Source organism: Pezoporus wallicus, unplaced genomic scaffold (assembly GCF_028554395.1).
Source record: "Pezoporus wallicus isolate ANWC-B61680 ecotype Strahan unplaced genomic scaffold, APGP_CSIRO_Pwel_v1 contig_360, whole genome shotgun sequence".
Taxonomy (NCBI): Eukaryota; Metazoa; Chordata; class Aves; order Psittaciformes; family Psittacidae; genus Pezoporus; species Pezoporus wallicus.
The window spans coordinates 3,216,632-3,234,912 of NW_026640059.1; the positions used below are offsets into that span (position 1 = coordinate 3,216,632).

Sequence of the window (18,281 nt, forward strand, 5' to 3'; positions counted from 1 at the left end):
CAGTTTTAGCTGTTAAATGAAATAGGGTCAACAGAACAGAAGCACTGTGCAATCACGCAGCTCAAAGAGAAAAACAACTGTTACTCATGTAAAAGGCAACTGATGCTTAAAGTGAGATGTGAGCTTTGGAGCAGGCAGGTGCTTTCCAGTAACTTGCTTCCAGATGAGAGCTGTGTATGGTATTTCACTTCTGCACTGTTACTCTAATTGCTCTTTAGCCACTGCTGGAAGCCCACCTGCTACGCATGAATGGAAGGAAAAAAGTGTGCCTATACACTGACAGTGAAGACATGATAGCCCAGCATGTAGTTTAACATGCATTGCAAATATGTGAATACAAAAGCCACAGCCCACATAATATTCTGGAATAAATATCAAAGTCTGCTCCTTACTGCTTTTAATACTTACTCATTACTCTCTTTCCCTCTGAAAGCAGAATCAGAGGTGTGACCCAGGACTTTTTTTCCCAGGGTCCTTCCTGCCAATGCACAGTTGTTCTGTACTATGCACTCTCCTGTATTTTGTTCAGCATAGCTTGAAAGTTCAAAGCCATAAAGCAGTTCCATCCTAAGGATGTCCATGTGTTGGCCCCTGAACCACTTTCAAGACTGGAGATTTCTTTTGAGGCTCTTCTAAGTAACAGAAAAGGGGGGGGGGGGGGGGGGGGGGGGGCGGAACCCAAAGCCAGGAAAAAGGCTGTACACATCTATCGTCAAAAAGAGACTGATATTGTTACAAATACCACAAGTTAATTTACAGCCTGTGAAATGCAACAGAGGCATTCCTAACAAAAGACATCAAGCCTGACATGTGCCATGGTACATTGCACAGCAATGGAGAAAGCTCTTTCAATGGACCGACTCCAAAGATTAGTTATTATCTAAAGCAGCACAGTTCAACCAACAGCCCCCAGGCCAACTTCAGACCATCGCTTTCACCCTAAGAGACTCAACAAGCTCTGACTACTTTCTCTTGCGGCTACTCACAACATGGAAAGGAGTGCTGTATTTGCTTCCAAAGGGGAAAAACAGGGATATGCAGGACTGACATCCTTCTCTCCCTCAAACTGCACAAACATTTTATGCAGTATCGGGGCATAAGCAACCTTTTCCTTTCTCTGTTCTGCTGACTTTTGGCTTGGACTCTGAACCAGGGCTGCCAGAGCCTGCACAGGGCTAAAAGAGCAAGGCAGCAGGGAGTAGAAAGAGGATAAGGAGGAAGAAGCAACAAGTGTCTCGCAGCAGAAGAAAGGGATGGGAATAGTAGTTCCAGGGTTAGAAGCCACTGAGGCTCTGTTACATACCATAGCAGTCCTCTCCCTGCCTCTCATGTCCCTTCTCCCAGAATACTTGTCCTGTCATGCACTTTAGGGGTCATTATCATCTGCAAACCAGAGCATCCCAATGTGCTCATTCCCCTACCTCCCAGCTGCAGCAGCACCCAAGCACACCCACAGTGCACAGTCAGGAGCCTGCATGAGCCAGGATGAAGACACTTGCTCTTGCTCAAACACTCCACAAGGGAGTAGAAAGCACCGAATTACTTCCCCACCCCACTCCCTAGAAAGCACTTGCACTCAAGTATCAAAAGCAGTGTAAATACTCTACAAACACAATACCAAATGATGTCAATATAGATGCTAATGACAGAATAAGTCCAGTATCCCCCACGGACACTAATTCCACAGAACAGACATGCATTATGCCAGTATCAAAGCTGACAGGAAGTAAGGGAGGTTGCATTCAAAATGGAGACAAAAAACTTTTTCACAGTTTCAAATCATGAACACAGTGGAGAGGATCTGTCTAAAAATTCAACATAAACTAGACATGAGAGAAGAGAGAGAGGGACTGGACACAGACGGAATAGCATCTGATATGCGGGAGGGTAGGGGAACCAGGGCAATAAACAGAGAGGTGAAAGAAAAGCAGGGCTTGTGCCCAGCATCACAGGTCCAAGCTAATCCCAGCTAGGCTGTACTTCAGAGCTTGCAAGTGGTAAGATTGGTATTGGTCCTGTATTTCATTAATTCTAGTCACAAAGCAAACATAGAAAATGGACTGGGAAAGAGAAATGAAAGAGGAACACTGCTATCAAGAAGGAATACAGAGAAACAGGTAAAGTTGTCACCAGAAAACTGCCGGTAACCACCTGCAGCTTTTCACAGATTCCTCTAACGCATGCAAAATACAAAACTCTGGTTTGAGTTTTAATGAATCATTTTTTGTAAGTCTGAAGAATGCAAGAGGGGAGGGCAGGGTGTGAAATCCTGTAAGGTTTGCAAATCCCTCAAAATGTCCTAGAGCCTGGCAACCCCCCCCCCCCCCCAAAAAAAAAACAAACAAAAAAACCCAACAAAACAACAAAACACCCAAACCCACAGGAGAAGTTTCTCATACACTAGAAGTGTATTTTCTTCAAACCATGCCAAACTCTCCCTTCAAAGAAGGAAAAAAGAAACCCCAACCCAAAACCAAACCCTAAACCCATCTAGAACAAAGATCTCTGAGGAACCTACATCAAAACAGAGACACATTTAACCCGTAGTTAAAGCATTCCAGACACATTTTGGATAAAAGATGTTTCTAGGTCTTCACAGCAGAGCCACTGTGCCCCCCACATGGGGAGCCTCTACCTGAGTCCTAGAAAAGGAAAGGCATGTGCTATGAGACACCTGAGAGTCCAGGATTTCATTCTTGACTATAAATTAGAAGTACATTCCTCAAAAATCAGCTGACATCCATCAGTCTATTCACAGCTGCGAAAGCAAGTACACCCAGCAGAAAACAGACATGGGCAAATAATGCCTTCAAACAATGACAGCTTAAAGATTAAAATCCACTATGGTTAACCAAACCCAAAGGTAATAAAGACTTTCCCCTTTTTCCTATGCTATACATATCCAGTCATTCCAGTTTTAGACAGAACATTTCTTTACTACTTCTCTTTGTAAATGGTAACACTTAAAAAAGCAAGCATTTTTTTTTTCCCTCTGTTACATCCAACTCCATTACATTCATTACATTTTGCTATATCTACATCATTTAATTTACATCAATATGTCAAAGTAACCTAGAATTGTGTTTGCTTTAAGGCAACCAACATTACTCTCAAAGCTAAAAAGCCCATTTCAGACTCAGTGATAGAGTTCTCATGTACTTTCACCACATAACAGAAGTGGAAAACTACACTCAGAATTAAGAAAATCACTATAGTATTAACGGCTTACTAAATTTCTGTACAATGCATACTATACCAACTGCACAACAGGAACAGTGGGGAGAAAATCCAGCAGTAAGCTAATAGTTAATATGTAATTTAAAATGTAATACAGTCTATGTTCTTCAATTTTTGAGCTTTTTTGGGTTTGGGGTTTTTATTTGAGTCTAAAGAGATAAAAGCTTGTTTCATTGAGGCAGCAGGAGAGTCCTGTTGGAGTGTGGCACCTGTTTCACTCACCTGGCATCCTAATGCTGCTGTCTGCACAGTGTCACAAAGGTATCCACATTTCCCCATCTGACGTATTTTTATACAAGCTTAAAGCACATCTACATTATGTCATCTCAAAACATTACATTGTGTTCCAAAACACATAGTATTTGGGTTGCAGCTGAAAAGTAACATCACAGTACTAGATCAAAGAGGCTGGATGTTAACTCCCTGAGTACAAACTGGGGAGGAGAGGCTGGGCAGCACCATCCCTAGTGCTCCAAGGGAACTGTCTCCACGTATTTGTACAAAATTTAAGATCAAAAAAAGCAACACTGACCTCTTGCCTGTGTGTATTATGGGAGGGAAAAACGGTACCAGAGATTATAAGTAATCCACTAAAAATATATTTAAGCAATGAGTTTAGTTTGTAAGTATGTACCATTGACATGGAGAGGTATAAATAATAGACTGCTGCATTGTGAACCCAACCTTCAAAACAAAGGAGAGGCGGGGGTGGGAGTAATAAGAAGAAAAAGCCTCCTGATTTTCTCCTGTATAAGAGAATGGCTCTGGAAGGCTTCACTGACACATACCACCATTTAGCACTACTGCAGCTTGGTGCCCTCTTACTACACTGCTACTTAGAGCCTGGTTCTGTTCTGCCCAGAAAGGGACAACATGAGCAGAAGTCAGTCACACTAAGCAACCACACAAAGGGCAGGCAGCTCTCAGTTTTCTTACATTTTACAGGAGAGGGAAAAATTGCCCATATGAGTCAGGACAACAGTGAGGCAGACTACGAAACAGTCTTAACAGACAGGGAAATTGTTCAGCTATATGGGCAGGACAGCACATGATGGGAACAAACTCTGGAACAGCCATTCTAAGGCTTTTACTATAGATGTATTGCATGATCTCAGGCAGTTAGCTTCTGGTATTTTGTTTTTCTTACCAACAAAACCAGGGATAAAGTTTGCATTTCCCAATATAAAACACACAGTTGCTATAAAACAGACCGCAAATAAAATCTAGCTTCAGAAAATTATTGTTGAGTTCTCTGAAACGCAGGCAATCCTAAACTGGAACCATTACACATTCTGCAAGTAAGTCTTTGTTGTTTGTGTAATAATCACATCTGTGTCACTATTTCATAGGCTTTTGACCTTGTGCTAGAAAAGTTCCAAACATGTTTTGACTTCTGGAAGTGACATATGCACTGCAGAACTGCCTGTTACAAACCACAACAACATCAAACCTTCTCTCTGTGCAACTGCCCTCCTACAAAGCCAACAGGAGGCTTCATTTTTCATATTCTCTGTCTCTTTTCTATTGCTGTTCATTCTCTCCCTCCCCAGACCCTTAATTTAACCTTGTAAGAGAGGGAAAAAAGTTAATGCAGCTTCTATAAACTGAGAGTATTTTGAATTACTCAAGCTGACTCACTTCCCATGAATTTAAAACAACGTGTTAGTCAAGTGACAGATGAAGAAAACAGTAAAGACTCTGCATTTAAATCTGAGTGTCTCAATGTCCCTGCCTACTAAATGACTGCCTGGGCTTGCATATTAGGAGTTATTTGCACAAGTTATTCACCAACCTGACAAATCTTTTTTGCAGCTCTCTTCACTTCTTTCCTTCGTTTTACTGTCTTCTTCAGCCTCTCTTTACCCACAAAGTCTTTTCTCTTTTCCCCCATTTTCTCCAACACTTTCAACTTCTTTCTAAACCATTTTCTTCCCTTCTCTGTCACCACCCTCTCTGAGGCTCTTGCCCCTTATCAACTTTTCCTTATTTCAGCATCAGTTTAATACCCAGTGCCAGTCTCAGATGAAGTTCCCAGAATTGCTCAGAAGACTTTGGCCCTTTTGTCTGCCTGCAGAGGAGGGAACCCAGCAGCTGGAGAATGTGCATGTGGTGCATTCTTGCCAATGTCCTTTGCTTCATTTGCCCTTATATCTGGGCTTCAGCAGCCAGCTGAAAAGGGTCAGATCTTTGTCAGGGCCACACCACTGCAAGTGTCCCTGGGATACCCCAACTGAAGAATAGCTATGAAAATACTCAGACATTTCAGAGCAAAAGTTTGCTTTGAAAGGAGACTACCTGCAAATAGTGTGGGTCTTGTCTTTGAACAGGTAAGGGATGCTGCACAGGATATTAATTAAAGAGGAATTTTGGAATACAGATTCACTAACAAGGTTCACAGGTAAAATACAAACACAAACAAGTTGTTTAATACTTCAATACTTCATGCATTCATTCCCAGAAGGTTGCTAACATCAGAAATTGCCTGACAAGCTGTCTGCCCTGAGCAAACCATAACTTATCTCAAATGGAAAGGCTCACAAAAGCAGAACTACCAGCTCCAGACTGTAGATAATATTCCCTTATGCCTGTGCCATGAATAAATGCACTCTCTCTCCTCAACCGCCAAAATGGGATGAGGCTTTCTCTTTATGCACGTGCTTTTAAGGTTACTTCACCAGGCGATCACCTCAGCCTTAACCAAAGAAAACACAAAAGTGAGAAAGAGCCAACACATTAAGAAGTCTGCAGGGAAACAAGCAAAAAGTGAAGACTGCGCAGTGAAGACCGTGAATATATATGTATGTACAACCACAGAGAGCTGATTTTGTACAGAGCACCATGGCATATTCGCTGTCATATAAATGCCTTGCTTTGGTTCACCCTAGACAAATAGTATACAACAGAATATTGTCAGAAAAAGGACCCTTTCGGAGTCCAGTTTCTCTCTTTGGAATAGCTGAGTTAACACTGTACCTTCCCAACAGATGAAGTTTTCAGTGTCATTTCATTCACTGGCCTGATTCTCAACATGGAAGACCAATTCAAGCATGGCCACGTAATGAGAAAAGGCCATACAGTATGATCCAACAATATAAGCACAGTCAAAGCTCTGTTATTATTATTTAGGGTACCAAGGCAGTGAGTGCTCTCTGTGAGGCTGTGAATAATATACATTACTTTCCTTGAGAGACTACAACATGCTGCTGGAGTCACAAAAAACCTCCAACAGTTCATTACCTACCCAAACTAGAAACATCAACTACAACATCAAGACTTTATTATTTGTGAAGAAAATACCACATAAAATACACACTGAAAACAAATGGAAACTCTTGTTTCAGACAGGAATTACAGTAGCTCCAGGTAATATAACAAGGAGAGAAACCCATTTTGTGGGGAAAAAGAGCCATGTAATCCAGCTTTCCACTCACATGAGACAGCCAGTACAAGGACATTGGACACGACTCTCTGTGCTTGGCTGCAGTGTGATGGAAAGAAAACTCTGCCAAAAAAAAAGACGTGGAGCAACAGCCCAATGCCAGACTACTATTAACTTGTTTAAGTACAGAAAAGAGATGAGGATCAAGACCCCCCACAGCTCTTTTATAAAAACAATGTCACAATACTTTATGTAAAGGATGAGTACTTCAGCAAGCAGTGCTTAGCCAAATTAATTGAGATCTGGAAATAATAGCATCACATGAAGCGTAGAACTAAGCAGCTAGCGAGCCCATTTCTAGGAACACTGACTGTCTCATCCCTATTTTAAAAACTCCCAGGGAAGCACTCCTGCAGCTACAGACACAAACAAAGCAACATATTAATTTCCCTTTCTTGTGCACAGAGTGTTCATAAAGCAACTTTCAAAAAAGCCTTTTCTGTTACAATAGACAAAGAATTTTGCAACAGTTTCAAAATGCAATAAATTATTTACCTTCTAGATGATGCTGATCGATTCCATTTACTAGGTTGGTGAATTGCCTTTTCTACATAAAGGCTTCACAAGGCACTTATGGAAACAACCTGAAGTACTGCCACGCACTATTAACTGATAGCACCACTCTCTCCACCTGCTGAAGAGTTGAGTAATTAATGTAGAATGTGCTACTTGTGCAAAAAACCTGCAGCTACTACTCCCTACCAACAAGATACACACATATATTCCACCCTCAACCCCTGGTTCCACTTTCTGTCTTTCAGGGCACTACAGAAATTCCTCTGCTAAACAACACCAAATGATAAACATCCTCACTTCTGCCATCCCCTTTCCCCTGATTACACTGACACTTTTTCTTTCTACAGATTTCTGTGCTGAATACTAGCAATTGTATTTCCCGTATTAAATGAATAAACATGAACAAAAGGAAAGGTAAAGCATACTAAAAAAAAAGCAACATATCTGAAGACAGCGAAGACCTAAAAGACACAACATTCCATTTTACTGGAACTGTTGCATAGGCATTTGATCCCTAGGCTCTTACCAAATTGCTACAACAATAACAACCCTCACTGCAGGTGCTGTTACAAATACTACTAAGAGAGGCCCAGCAATTCAATACAGGATATACACAGAGCAGTACCAGAAGGCTTCATTCTTTACATCTTTAACTTAATTCTTCACTCCTTTAACTTGATTCTTCACACTTTCCACCTTTGCACTTAATGCTTTACACTTTTTATCTTTGCACTTCCCTACTCTGTAGCAGCCAGTTATTTGCAGACTCATGACAGCAGCTCTGATGACTTTCAGGACTCTCCAACACAAGTCAGGTATAGTATAACTGGAATATAAGGTACTGATAACATCCAGAGCAAGACGCGATGAGAACCGATGCATGTCACTGAATACACAGTGAATATACCAGATTTTTCTCTTCTGTAAGAAAATTCAATTCTGGTACAACAAAGAGCAAATTCAGACAGAAATTTAATATCCTGCAAGACTCTTCTATAATAGTGCCCAAACAGCTTTCCCACAGTGGTGTGCCATGCCAGCATCCCCCCCACGTGCAAGACGTACAGGCCAGGGGAGCTTCCCTGGAAAACATACCTCAACAGACCAGCTGGCCCTGGCACTCAGCATTATGAATCCAGAGGCAATGAACGCTGCCCAACCCACAACATCCCAGCTCCACTGGCAGCCCCAAATCTGGCTACAGACAACCAGCAACCCTGGTTACAGCTGCCAAGGGATCTTCTGCCTGTTAGCCAAGATGCAATGGTTAAGTCTGCCTACTCCTACTTGATGTAGCTAGAAAAATAACAGCTTTTTACTCCAGCATGAGTCCTCAGCATAAGGTATCTTATAAAATTTGCCTTTCACAGGCAACACTACTGGCAGCCCAAAAAAGTATGGTAACTTCATTAAGTTTCCCAGAGCCATATGTATTCAACACAGCAAGCAGCCCAGACTTCAGAACCACTGTGCCTGCTGGTGAATAAAATGTAACATCTGGAAGTCCCTAAGTGCTCCCACTGAGCAACATAACTGAAACCAGAATTTGGCCTGGTGTCTTCAAATCTTAGCGTCAGTGTCTTTCAAAGACCATCTTTGCAGATCAAACTACATTTCCTCACATATCAAATCAAAAGCCCTGATGAAATCCAGTACCAGTACATGTTTCATCAGACAATAGGAAGTCAGATCACAGAAGTGGTAGATGATTTTTGCCACCCCACAGCTGAAGTCTTTATGTTTTAAAGGTAGAATGAATAAAATATAACTCAAATGCATGAGCAGTTAATAAAACACTATATTCTTAAGTCAGCAGTATCAGATCTGTTCGCAACACCTTAAAAACCCCACACTTCTCAAGGGAACCAGACCACCACATTCAGATCTATTTCATCAACCTCATTCTCTGGGTTTTTTTTTTGCATTCTTGCAGCAGAGACACAGGAGAATTAAATATACTTCTAATAGAGCTTCATTTATAACATGTTAAGATGCAATGAGACAATACAATAGTTTAGCTGGTATATGAACTTAAATACACTCTTAGGAGATAACTATTCCACACAGAATTTGGGCAGAGCCCAAACCAACCGTCAGTTCCCAGAATGTTCCCACCAAACCTTTATCATTGTAGTGTATCCTGTTTGACAACGGGGCAAATTCTGCTCTCTACGTGCTCAGAGGGCAGGACCATGCACATCTGCCAGCAGTACAGCTGTAGAGACACTTGAGGATTTGACACAGGCTGATAGCACATACAACCCCTGAGGGAGGTCAGGAGAAACAAGTAAGTTTCTACCAAACTTTCACATGTGAGAAGCCTGGAAATATCTGATTAAGACCTTCGAATCTGACTGCAAAAGCACTGCAAACCCAGTGAGGTAAAGCAAAGGACTCACGTTTGGTGCACAGACAGTTCGGAAGTATGAACTGGCTGCTGCCTCCAAGCGGGACAGCTGTTTTAGCACTGCTCTCCATTTCAAGTGGGCAAGGTCCCTTCAAAGGAGAAAACGGGCCACTAAGTCCATGGGAACGTAGCTGCAGAATTATTTCCCGTTTTGTGCAGACAGAGAGAGTGCATTGCATTGAGTCAGTGGCATGGGGTAAGCTTTGATGGGTGATGACATTTCACTTAAAACTTTCCCTCTTTCAGCTTTTTAGTCTACTTCATGAACTGTGCTGCCTGAAAATCTAGAAAAAAAATATTTATCTGACTTGCATGATTCACAGAAATGATATGCTTAATCATCTAAGGAGGAGTCATTTATCTCTCATAACACACAGCTTTAAATTCAAAGTGAGCTTAATATGAAAATGGCTAATAAATGACTCATAAATGGCTAGTGATTCAAAAAGCCTAGTGGACATTTCTCTGTGAACCCTAACAGTTTGCCATCTGTGTCTAGCAGCTAAAGTCTTACATACAGCCACATAAAGGGAAGAGAAAATACTGATAAAGTAATGTGGTAACAGCGTACAGCCCTTTTATGCTATTCCACTGATGGACAGATACGGGGATTGAAGCCTCATGCAATGCATTTTAGAAGTGAACGCTGCCAGGAAAACCATGGTCTGTGTTTCTACGGCACATCAGGCCTCCTTCCATGGGGTTTCCAGTGGAAATCACCAAGAGCACACACTCGCCTCGGTAGTTAGGGTTATACACGAGCATTTAGTCTATGAAGTACCTAAAAATCACGTGGCTGACAACTACTCGGAGACCTGGAGAGCTCGGGTCCCGTATCCCCGAGCACACCGGGCTCATTGTACCACTGATAACGCACTCTTCGTGTTTCACTCCATCTGCCCGTGCAAAACTCATTCAAAAGAGAAGAGAATCAGCGAAACGCGGGAAAGCAAGCAAGCCAGAACGCTCCCGAGAACAGAGGAACGTCAGTAGCCGTCGGTAGCACTGACACGGGGAGGCGCGGCCAGGAGGCGCGGCGGTACCGGCAGCGAGCGACGAGGCGCCCGAGCCGGGGGACCCACTGCGGGGCCCTCCACTCCCGTCCCCGCGGGCTGCCCCCCGCGCCGCGCCCCTCCCGGCTCCCCGGCGCGCTTCGCACCTGGGCCGGTGCCCGCTCCCTATTCCCCGCTGCAGCCGCCCCGCTCCGGCCGGCGCTGCCCCGCCCGCCGCACTCACCCGCTGCTGGAGCCGCCCGCTGGCGGCCGCTGCCGCCGCGCTGTGCCGCAGCTCCGCCGCCTGCCCCGGCCGCAGCAGGCTCCGCGTGAAGCGCCGCGTCCGCTCGCCGGCCATGGGCACCGGCAGCCCCGCGCTCCGGCCGCCGCTCCCCGCCCGGGCCGAGGCGCCGTCAGGAAGCGGAACTGGGGGTTTCCCTCCTGCTCCCCCCGCGAAGGAGGGGTGTGCGGGGCGGGGGCCGCCCGCCATCGGCAAAGGGGCAGCCCCTCCCCGGGGGAGCGTCGCGCCCTCGCCACCTTCGCTGGCCATGTGCGGTGCGGCAGAGCTTCGGCCCCGGGAGGGCCCCGCGGGGACGTCCCGCTCCCGCCCCGGCGGCTCCGAGGCGGCTGCGCGCCGAGGGGTGCCCCCGGAGGAGAATGGGGGCCGGGGTGCTGGAAGGAGCCCGAACCAGGCCCCCCTCCGCGTATGTGCAGTCGCCAAAAGATGCTCTGCCAGGAAGGCGGCTGGGTTGGGTTCGAGAGGAACAGCGACTCTTGGTGTTAACCACTCGCCAGAGTGGACATACCAGTTCACCAGCCGAACCCAGAGCCCAGCCAGCAGGTTTCCTGTGAAATCAACTCTCTGGTCAGCCCCACCATCCTCAAAGCTGGCGGGAAGCATTTGCCAAGTAGCAAGGGCTGCTGCGGCCCCTGTACTGAGTGAGGCTGGATGTCATCCAGTCCTTCTGCCAGTTGGCTTGGCATCCCTGTTCCTACACTATGGAAAACTCTGACGATCACAACTGAGTTTAGCCGCTTAAGCCCACAGAAGTCACACAACATTCACAGCTCTCCCCCCTAGCAGAATGATCGTATCTTCTGTTAGTGGGAATATGGATTTATGCCTGAACGCCAAGATGCAATGGGGAGAATCCAGTATTGGCAAGAGCTGTGTCTGAACTTCTTTGTGCATGAATACTTACATTCTCCTCTGTTGCAAAATTTTCATCATTTACTGGTAGGTGTGGGAAACGAGGCAACTATGAGTGATCACACATTTGAGTGCATGGTAATCCCTGTAAAAGGCTTAAAATAAGACCCGAGAAACTTCAGGTGTAACCCCTGATAATGCAATGGTGCTGCGCAAGTGTGAGGGCAACACTTCAAGCTACAAAGGTGCTGAGACTCAAAAGCCAACAGAGTCAGTTACCATTTAGTTTGACTGTTGTATTAGGGAATTAAATGTTGCAAGAACTCCTGGCTTGCGTCTGCACTGGGAAGCATGCTGTCTGCTTCAAGGCAGCTGGCTGTAAGTCACCTTAGGCACCAGTGTGCTATGAATTCGCTTCAGTTTCTGCATAGCTCCCAGTTCTCTCCTCCAAGATGACTAAAGATACCAAAGGCATCACAGCCCAGAGTTTAAGTATTCCTCTGCAAGGGAAACATTTCCCAGTAAGGTGAATTATCTGAAGTGTGCTAAGTGCTCCAGAACTCATTTAAGACAATTACAAATACTACTCTAGATAGTTCTAACATTCATCAGATGTTATCCTGTAATATCTTGGAGATGATACTTGTTTGGAGCTAAAGCGCAATAAAAAAGTACTACTGGATTAGAAAAGTTTTCTTGCTCTTGAGAAATTTGACACACATTAAAAAAGAAGAGTAAGTAGCCTCAGTGACTCTAAGGAAACATTCTGCTGAAACACACATGTAATTTATGATAAATCTGACTGCAATTTGTTGCAGACAGCAAAGGACACACACATTGCAGCATCTGTGAGAAAGAATTATGAAAATCAATGGTTTCCTCCATGCAGTATGTGCATGTACATTCTGGAAAATTACTTTAAGAGAATAACCACCATAATAATCCTGGTCAGGAATCTGCAGCCATCCCTGGCTTTGAGGATGGTACTGTTGCTTCTACTCAGTGTGATCAGTCCTGCGTTCAGGCAACAGCAGCCTGTGTTCCACATTTCTTCTCACTTCACAGTTATACACAGGCAACCTAGGGATTGAGCGAATACACAGGTACTTGTCAGTGAGCAGCTGGCTGCTTAAATCCGTTAGTAGACATCAAGAAATAAAAGAGCTGGCTGTTTCTGCACCACAAACATTTTCAAGCCTGCAGGAAAGCAAGAACTATCCACAAATACCGAAACAATGAGCAAAAAAAGGCAGTTGGATTAAATGTAACACATTTTTTATTATCACCACTTTAATAAGCATTCAGTGCTAGTCTGGGCAGGGAGCTTTGTCAATGAGGAGCTGAGTCTGCTGCCTCTGAAATTGTCATGCATAGCTCAAAGCACAAGTGTCCAGGATTTTGCAATTCATATAGTTGTTTACCAAATAATTATGGTATGGTATAATGCAAAATTAATTCTTTTGGTTCGTCTGAGAGTTAATCAGGAGTTTGAGTGTTCTAACATTTTACCTAAGTTTTCTTTGCCTCTGAAAACCTCACTAATTTGATTAGTGAAAAAGTTGGTTTTCCTGTATCTCTGAGAGAGATAATACAAACTTCAACACAAACATTTTTCTTCACTGATGTAACACCTGCCCCCTGCCTCTTCTGTCACTGTTCACAACCTTAGTTCTATACCGTTATCAGCACACACTAACTGCAAAGTGAAACTGCTGTGGTTTGTTATTATCAGAGCTTCACAAAAAGCATAATGTAGCTTCATTGTCTCTTGAGCTTTGAACTTCTTCCTGGGTGCAATGAAATTAATTCTCCGGCCCATATGGCCTTCCACAGCTTCTAGCACACCTTAAAAGTTGACACTAACTGCTGATGCAGACACTTGCAAAACATGGAATTCAGCCACCTCTGTCGCCATTGACAGCACAAGAATGTTCACTCTTTTAACATGATTTTAAATGCAAGTGCCTTTTAAATTGGTCCAAATTCAGAAACTTGTAAGACCCCACTGTTCACTTCCTAACTATCTCCCACTCTATCTCATTTCTTACAAATGATAGCATTGCACAATCTTTAATGATTCCACTATCTGCAGAACATGGCACACAACCAGCCCGCAAGCATCCACCCTTTATAGGATGATTACGACCGCTGTTGAGCACAGTTCAGTCTACCAAGGCAGAAGGCACCTTCACAGGACTGAGGAGCTCTTTCTCCTTCTGTAGCTGTTACCTGCACTATGTCTGGGTTACTTCTACAAGACTTGACTTCCCTTGGCACTTGGCATTTTGATTAACATTTGACAGTGGGTGAACTTACCAAAATCAAGGTGATACATCTATTTGAAGTTTTAATGCATAGCTTATCATGCAATTACACAAAATAATAACAGAAGGAAATGAAAACATGCAAACACAAAATACCCCTTCAACACTCAAATTAAAAAAACTATAATGTAATACTTTTGCAAATGCCTCTAATTCTACAAGTCCATTAAACTCTGCAAAAACAGTCTTTTAGCTTGAAGGGTATTAAGAGAAGTAAGTTTCCAGCCCTTCAGCTAGACCTTCTTTAATGGATGAGGTGGAGTGTAGCTGCTTGCGTAGAAGCATCATTAGCTCCAGTAGGGCTATGTGAGCAAGGCAGTTAAGAGGTTGATGGGGAGGCTCCAAATACTTCAAGATTCCTGATATAGACTATGTATGGTTTCTATAGGAATTTAACTATTTGTGCTAGATTTGTATGGATGTAGGATTATTATTGAAGAGCTCCAACTGACTGACCTGAGTAGAACTATTAATACTGATCAATTAACTTATGTATGTCTTTAAAAATCAAGATCAAGTAGGTAATTAAGTGTAAACCTCAAACACCAGGCATACATGTAACCTTTTTATAAAGATTCATAACTGAAAATCACGCTGCTTAAGATAGGCCTTATATTGGTTTTACAGGGTCATGGAGGTCAGAATATTTTTCCTTAATTACAGAATTAATACCAGATCTGACCTCATGTTTGGTTACATTGCTGGGTCAAAATTCTTGTTCTTTTAGAGCGTTAAGAGTATGAAGTTGAGAAGAAAAGAACACTGCAGGAAAAAATCTGCTATATTGAAAGGAGACATAAACAGTTTCAATGAGAACACATTTAATGGTATCTCTGACAAGTGCATGCAAACATGCAAACAAACAAGTGGCCAGAAAAATGAGTTTATCATGTAAACTCAAGTAAACCTAAATCTATCTACAGGTGCCTTATAGGACAAGTGGAACTACTATTTTAAAAGATAAAAATTACTCTAGAGGACAACCAAGGAAAACAAAAAAAAAAAGAGAGAATTATTTTTATTCACAATTATACTTAGTGTAAGAGATGCAAAACATGAGGCTGCCCTGCAGTATTTAATGACAGAGGGCTCATTCAGCTGTATGGCCTCCAACTTCCCCCTACAGAAGCTATAATGTTAGAGCTGCATCTACTGAAGATTTAATATTAATGACAGGTTTTTATGCAACAACATTTGCATGGTCTTAAACTTGTATGTAATGTTAAATGTAAAGGAGGCACTACCTAATGATTAAGGCAATAGTCTGGACACTTGGGTTGATTCCTGTTCTGCAGAACTTATCTTACTCTGTCTGACTTCCCTCTGAAAGATGGGAAAAATAACACTTTGCTATCCCACCATAGATGCAGTTTAAAGGTGTTCAAATGTTTAGTTCACAAGGTCCAAATGAGTAAGAAGGCTAGATATGGCTCTAAGTAAATATTTTTAAGAACAAAAGGAATTAATACTAATTTAATGGTAATAATTTTAAACTGTTTATCGGACTCATTCAGATCTGGAGTTCCACTAGAAGTTTTCATCTAAATTCTTCACTCCATTTTCTGGCCAGCTGTGTAAGTGCAAGATCAACACCATTTATGAGATGTTCAGACACTACATTAAGAACACCATTATAAATAACTAGCTAGTACATTTAAAAAGTACTTTCCAATTCAGCTGTGCAAAAGTAAACCCCTGAATTTGCAACAGCCGTATTAACCTCTAAGGGGAGGGTCACATATATGTTTATGCACCTTTATGGAGCAGAAGCATTACTCAAGTGATTCACAAAACAGCCATCTTATGCTGTAAGCGCTCTGGCACCCACAGACTACAGGCATCTTTAAATTCAGAGTGCCTTTCTTAAATATGCAGAAAATAAGAAGTTTAGTGTCTATACATAACCTGTATGCATACATACATCACTGCATGGCCTTTCTAAGATTCGTTCTTCACATGTCCTATCTCGGCTGTGTCATTAGGTTCATTTTAGAAATTCTGTTAAATTCTAACATAGAGGCTGCGAGGAAAATCATGTCAAATGAATTTCAAGTTTACCTTAATCAATTTCAAGACATTCCTCCATTATCAATTACATTAACTCTACACTACTAAGAGACTCCATTTGGTAGAGCAGGCATGATTTCGTTTATGATTTAATTGCAACACTAAGCCACTTGTAAATAGACTGAGGTCAGCCATCATAAGAAGCACACATCCATGTCATGTTTTGCATCAGTGAAATTGCATATAATCACACAAATACAACTATAGGTCAAGCAGGCTTTACCTTTTAAAGAGGAAATTGTACCTGTTGCACGTAGCACTTGACAAGTGCGCATCATTATAGCTATCTCTCTAGATTGAAAAACAGGCCAAAAAGTTAAATATAAAAAACCAAAAGCTTCAGGTAATTCCATGTGATCACAGTCTTCATTTAGTAATATTCAAAGCAACTTGACATTTCTAGTAAGAGCTCCACCTGCACATTTTTCACTGTAGTTACAAGATGGTAAAAGCAATATTGTCTTCACGCTATTAATTCTCACTTTCATGTCCTGTACCTCCACAGCACATATTCTTCTTTAACAGTAAGCATATTTTACCATTTGTGGAAGTCAATCAGGTCAAGATCCCGACCTTTCCATTTTTAAATGCTGTTTTTCCATGATACTCTATACAAAGTGTACTTGGCATTGAGAATTGCATTCCAGGAGACTTCTTTTTCTCTTCTAAACACGCAGTCTCCTTGATTTTTCTACTGCCTGAAATGATCAGTAGGATAGGTCTTATGACCTCTAAATTTTATTTTAAAATGTGTTTAGCCTGCTACCTTACAGGTACACATTCCCAATGGAAATGAACTGTGGTGAGTGGTGAGAACATAACCATAATTGAATGGATAATCCTCATGGGAGAAAGCTGGATGATTTGCCATGTTTTCCTTTTTACAAGCAGATATTGCACAAATCTATCTTCCTTGATGAAAATGCAGAGCACATAGACTAGAAGGTCTATAGTATGAAAATAAATAGCAAAAGCAGCCAACCTCTCTTTACCTCTGCCAAACCTCTTGGACACTGCACATAAACAAATGCAGTCAACTCCTTTGAAAAGGGAGGCAATCATAACCTAAGCACAAAACAGACAAAACAAGTAAGGCAAAAAGGTCAGTATATAGTTCAGTATATAGTTTAGTAGAGTATAGGTCCAATTGAAAGCAGTAGGAAGTAAAGCCTGAACCTACCATTGCTCACTTCATGTGGTGGTTAGCTGGGGTGCAGAAAGATGCCTATAGCGAGGTTACTGCTGCCAGGGCCAGGAGCAGCAGTGGGGAACAGTTACCCTGCAGACTGCAAATTCTGCATGGCAGAACATGAGTGAAAAGGATGAATCTATGGGACACAAATCAGTATTTTTTTTAGGAGAGAAAAGGATTTTGGTTTGGTTTTCTTTTTCCATTTGAGCAAATGCAAACCTACCTGCTGGATTTTGCAGTCAGAGCACTCCACTCGTGGAGGAGGTTGAACAGGGAATGCATCCCACCAGCTTGTGCATCCCTAATGACAGCCAGTACTGCAGCCTCTCCCCTTTGCCTTCCTCCCACTGTCTTCCACTGGTAAATTCCGCCTGGTAAACGAATTGTCCTCAAATGTCACAGGAAAAGCAGAGGCCTTTCCTCTGCTCCAAGACTGCTATTCTATCACCATGCTAGAAAGGCAACTAGGATTCACTGCACAAGTTCAAGCTCTCTTGACTGCTGAGCTGTTTGACAGCAGGCATCTCTGTCCCCACTGCACAGCCTAGGCTCTACCACGAACACACACACACCAGCTCTTACAGCCTGCTCCTCAAAGTGGAAACATGGCCACATGTTGTGGTTTTGGGGTTCTCCATTTCTTTTCCTGCTTCTCACACAGTGTTTAAAATCACTTTTGGTTTCGCTACATGCTCAAACACCATCTGTGAGACCAACTCTCTTCACTCACTTTGCCACCAAAATGCAGAAAGATTTAAGGGGCCTCCCACATCCCCCTTGGATTCTTGTCTGGACACGGCAAAACCACCATTGCCAGAGATGATTTAGTTGTGGAAAACACTCAGAACAGTTTTGCAGAAGAAACTGATATAATCTGGTACATTCAGAAACACGTATTTCCAAGATAGAAGACTCTTGGTGCCATCCTCACTTCTGAGTCAGACAAAGTGAATGATG

At 42.7% G+C, this 18,281-nt stretch overlaps 1 protein-coding gene across 5 annotated transcripts in view; it reads right to left on the minus strand.

The window, feature by feature from the left end:
* The window catches only part of DOCK10 (dedicator of cytokinesis 10), a 161,068-nt gene extending 150,057 nt beyond the window's left edge, over positions 1–11,011 (minus strand). For 4 of the 5 annotated variants that reach the window (XM_057417153.1, XM_057417156.1, XM_057417157.1 and 1 more), the window contains exon 1: positions 10,836–11,011. In XM_057417153.1, the coding sequence (XP_057273136.1) occupies positions 10,836–10,949 (114 nt within the window). In that variant the 5' untranslated portion in view covers positions 10,950–11,011. The remainder of the gene's footprint in view (positions 1–10,835) is intronic. The other variant, XM_057417155.1, reaches the window with a different exon arrangement.
* Between the last annotated feature and the right edge of the window lie 7,270 nt (positions 11,012–18,281).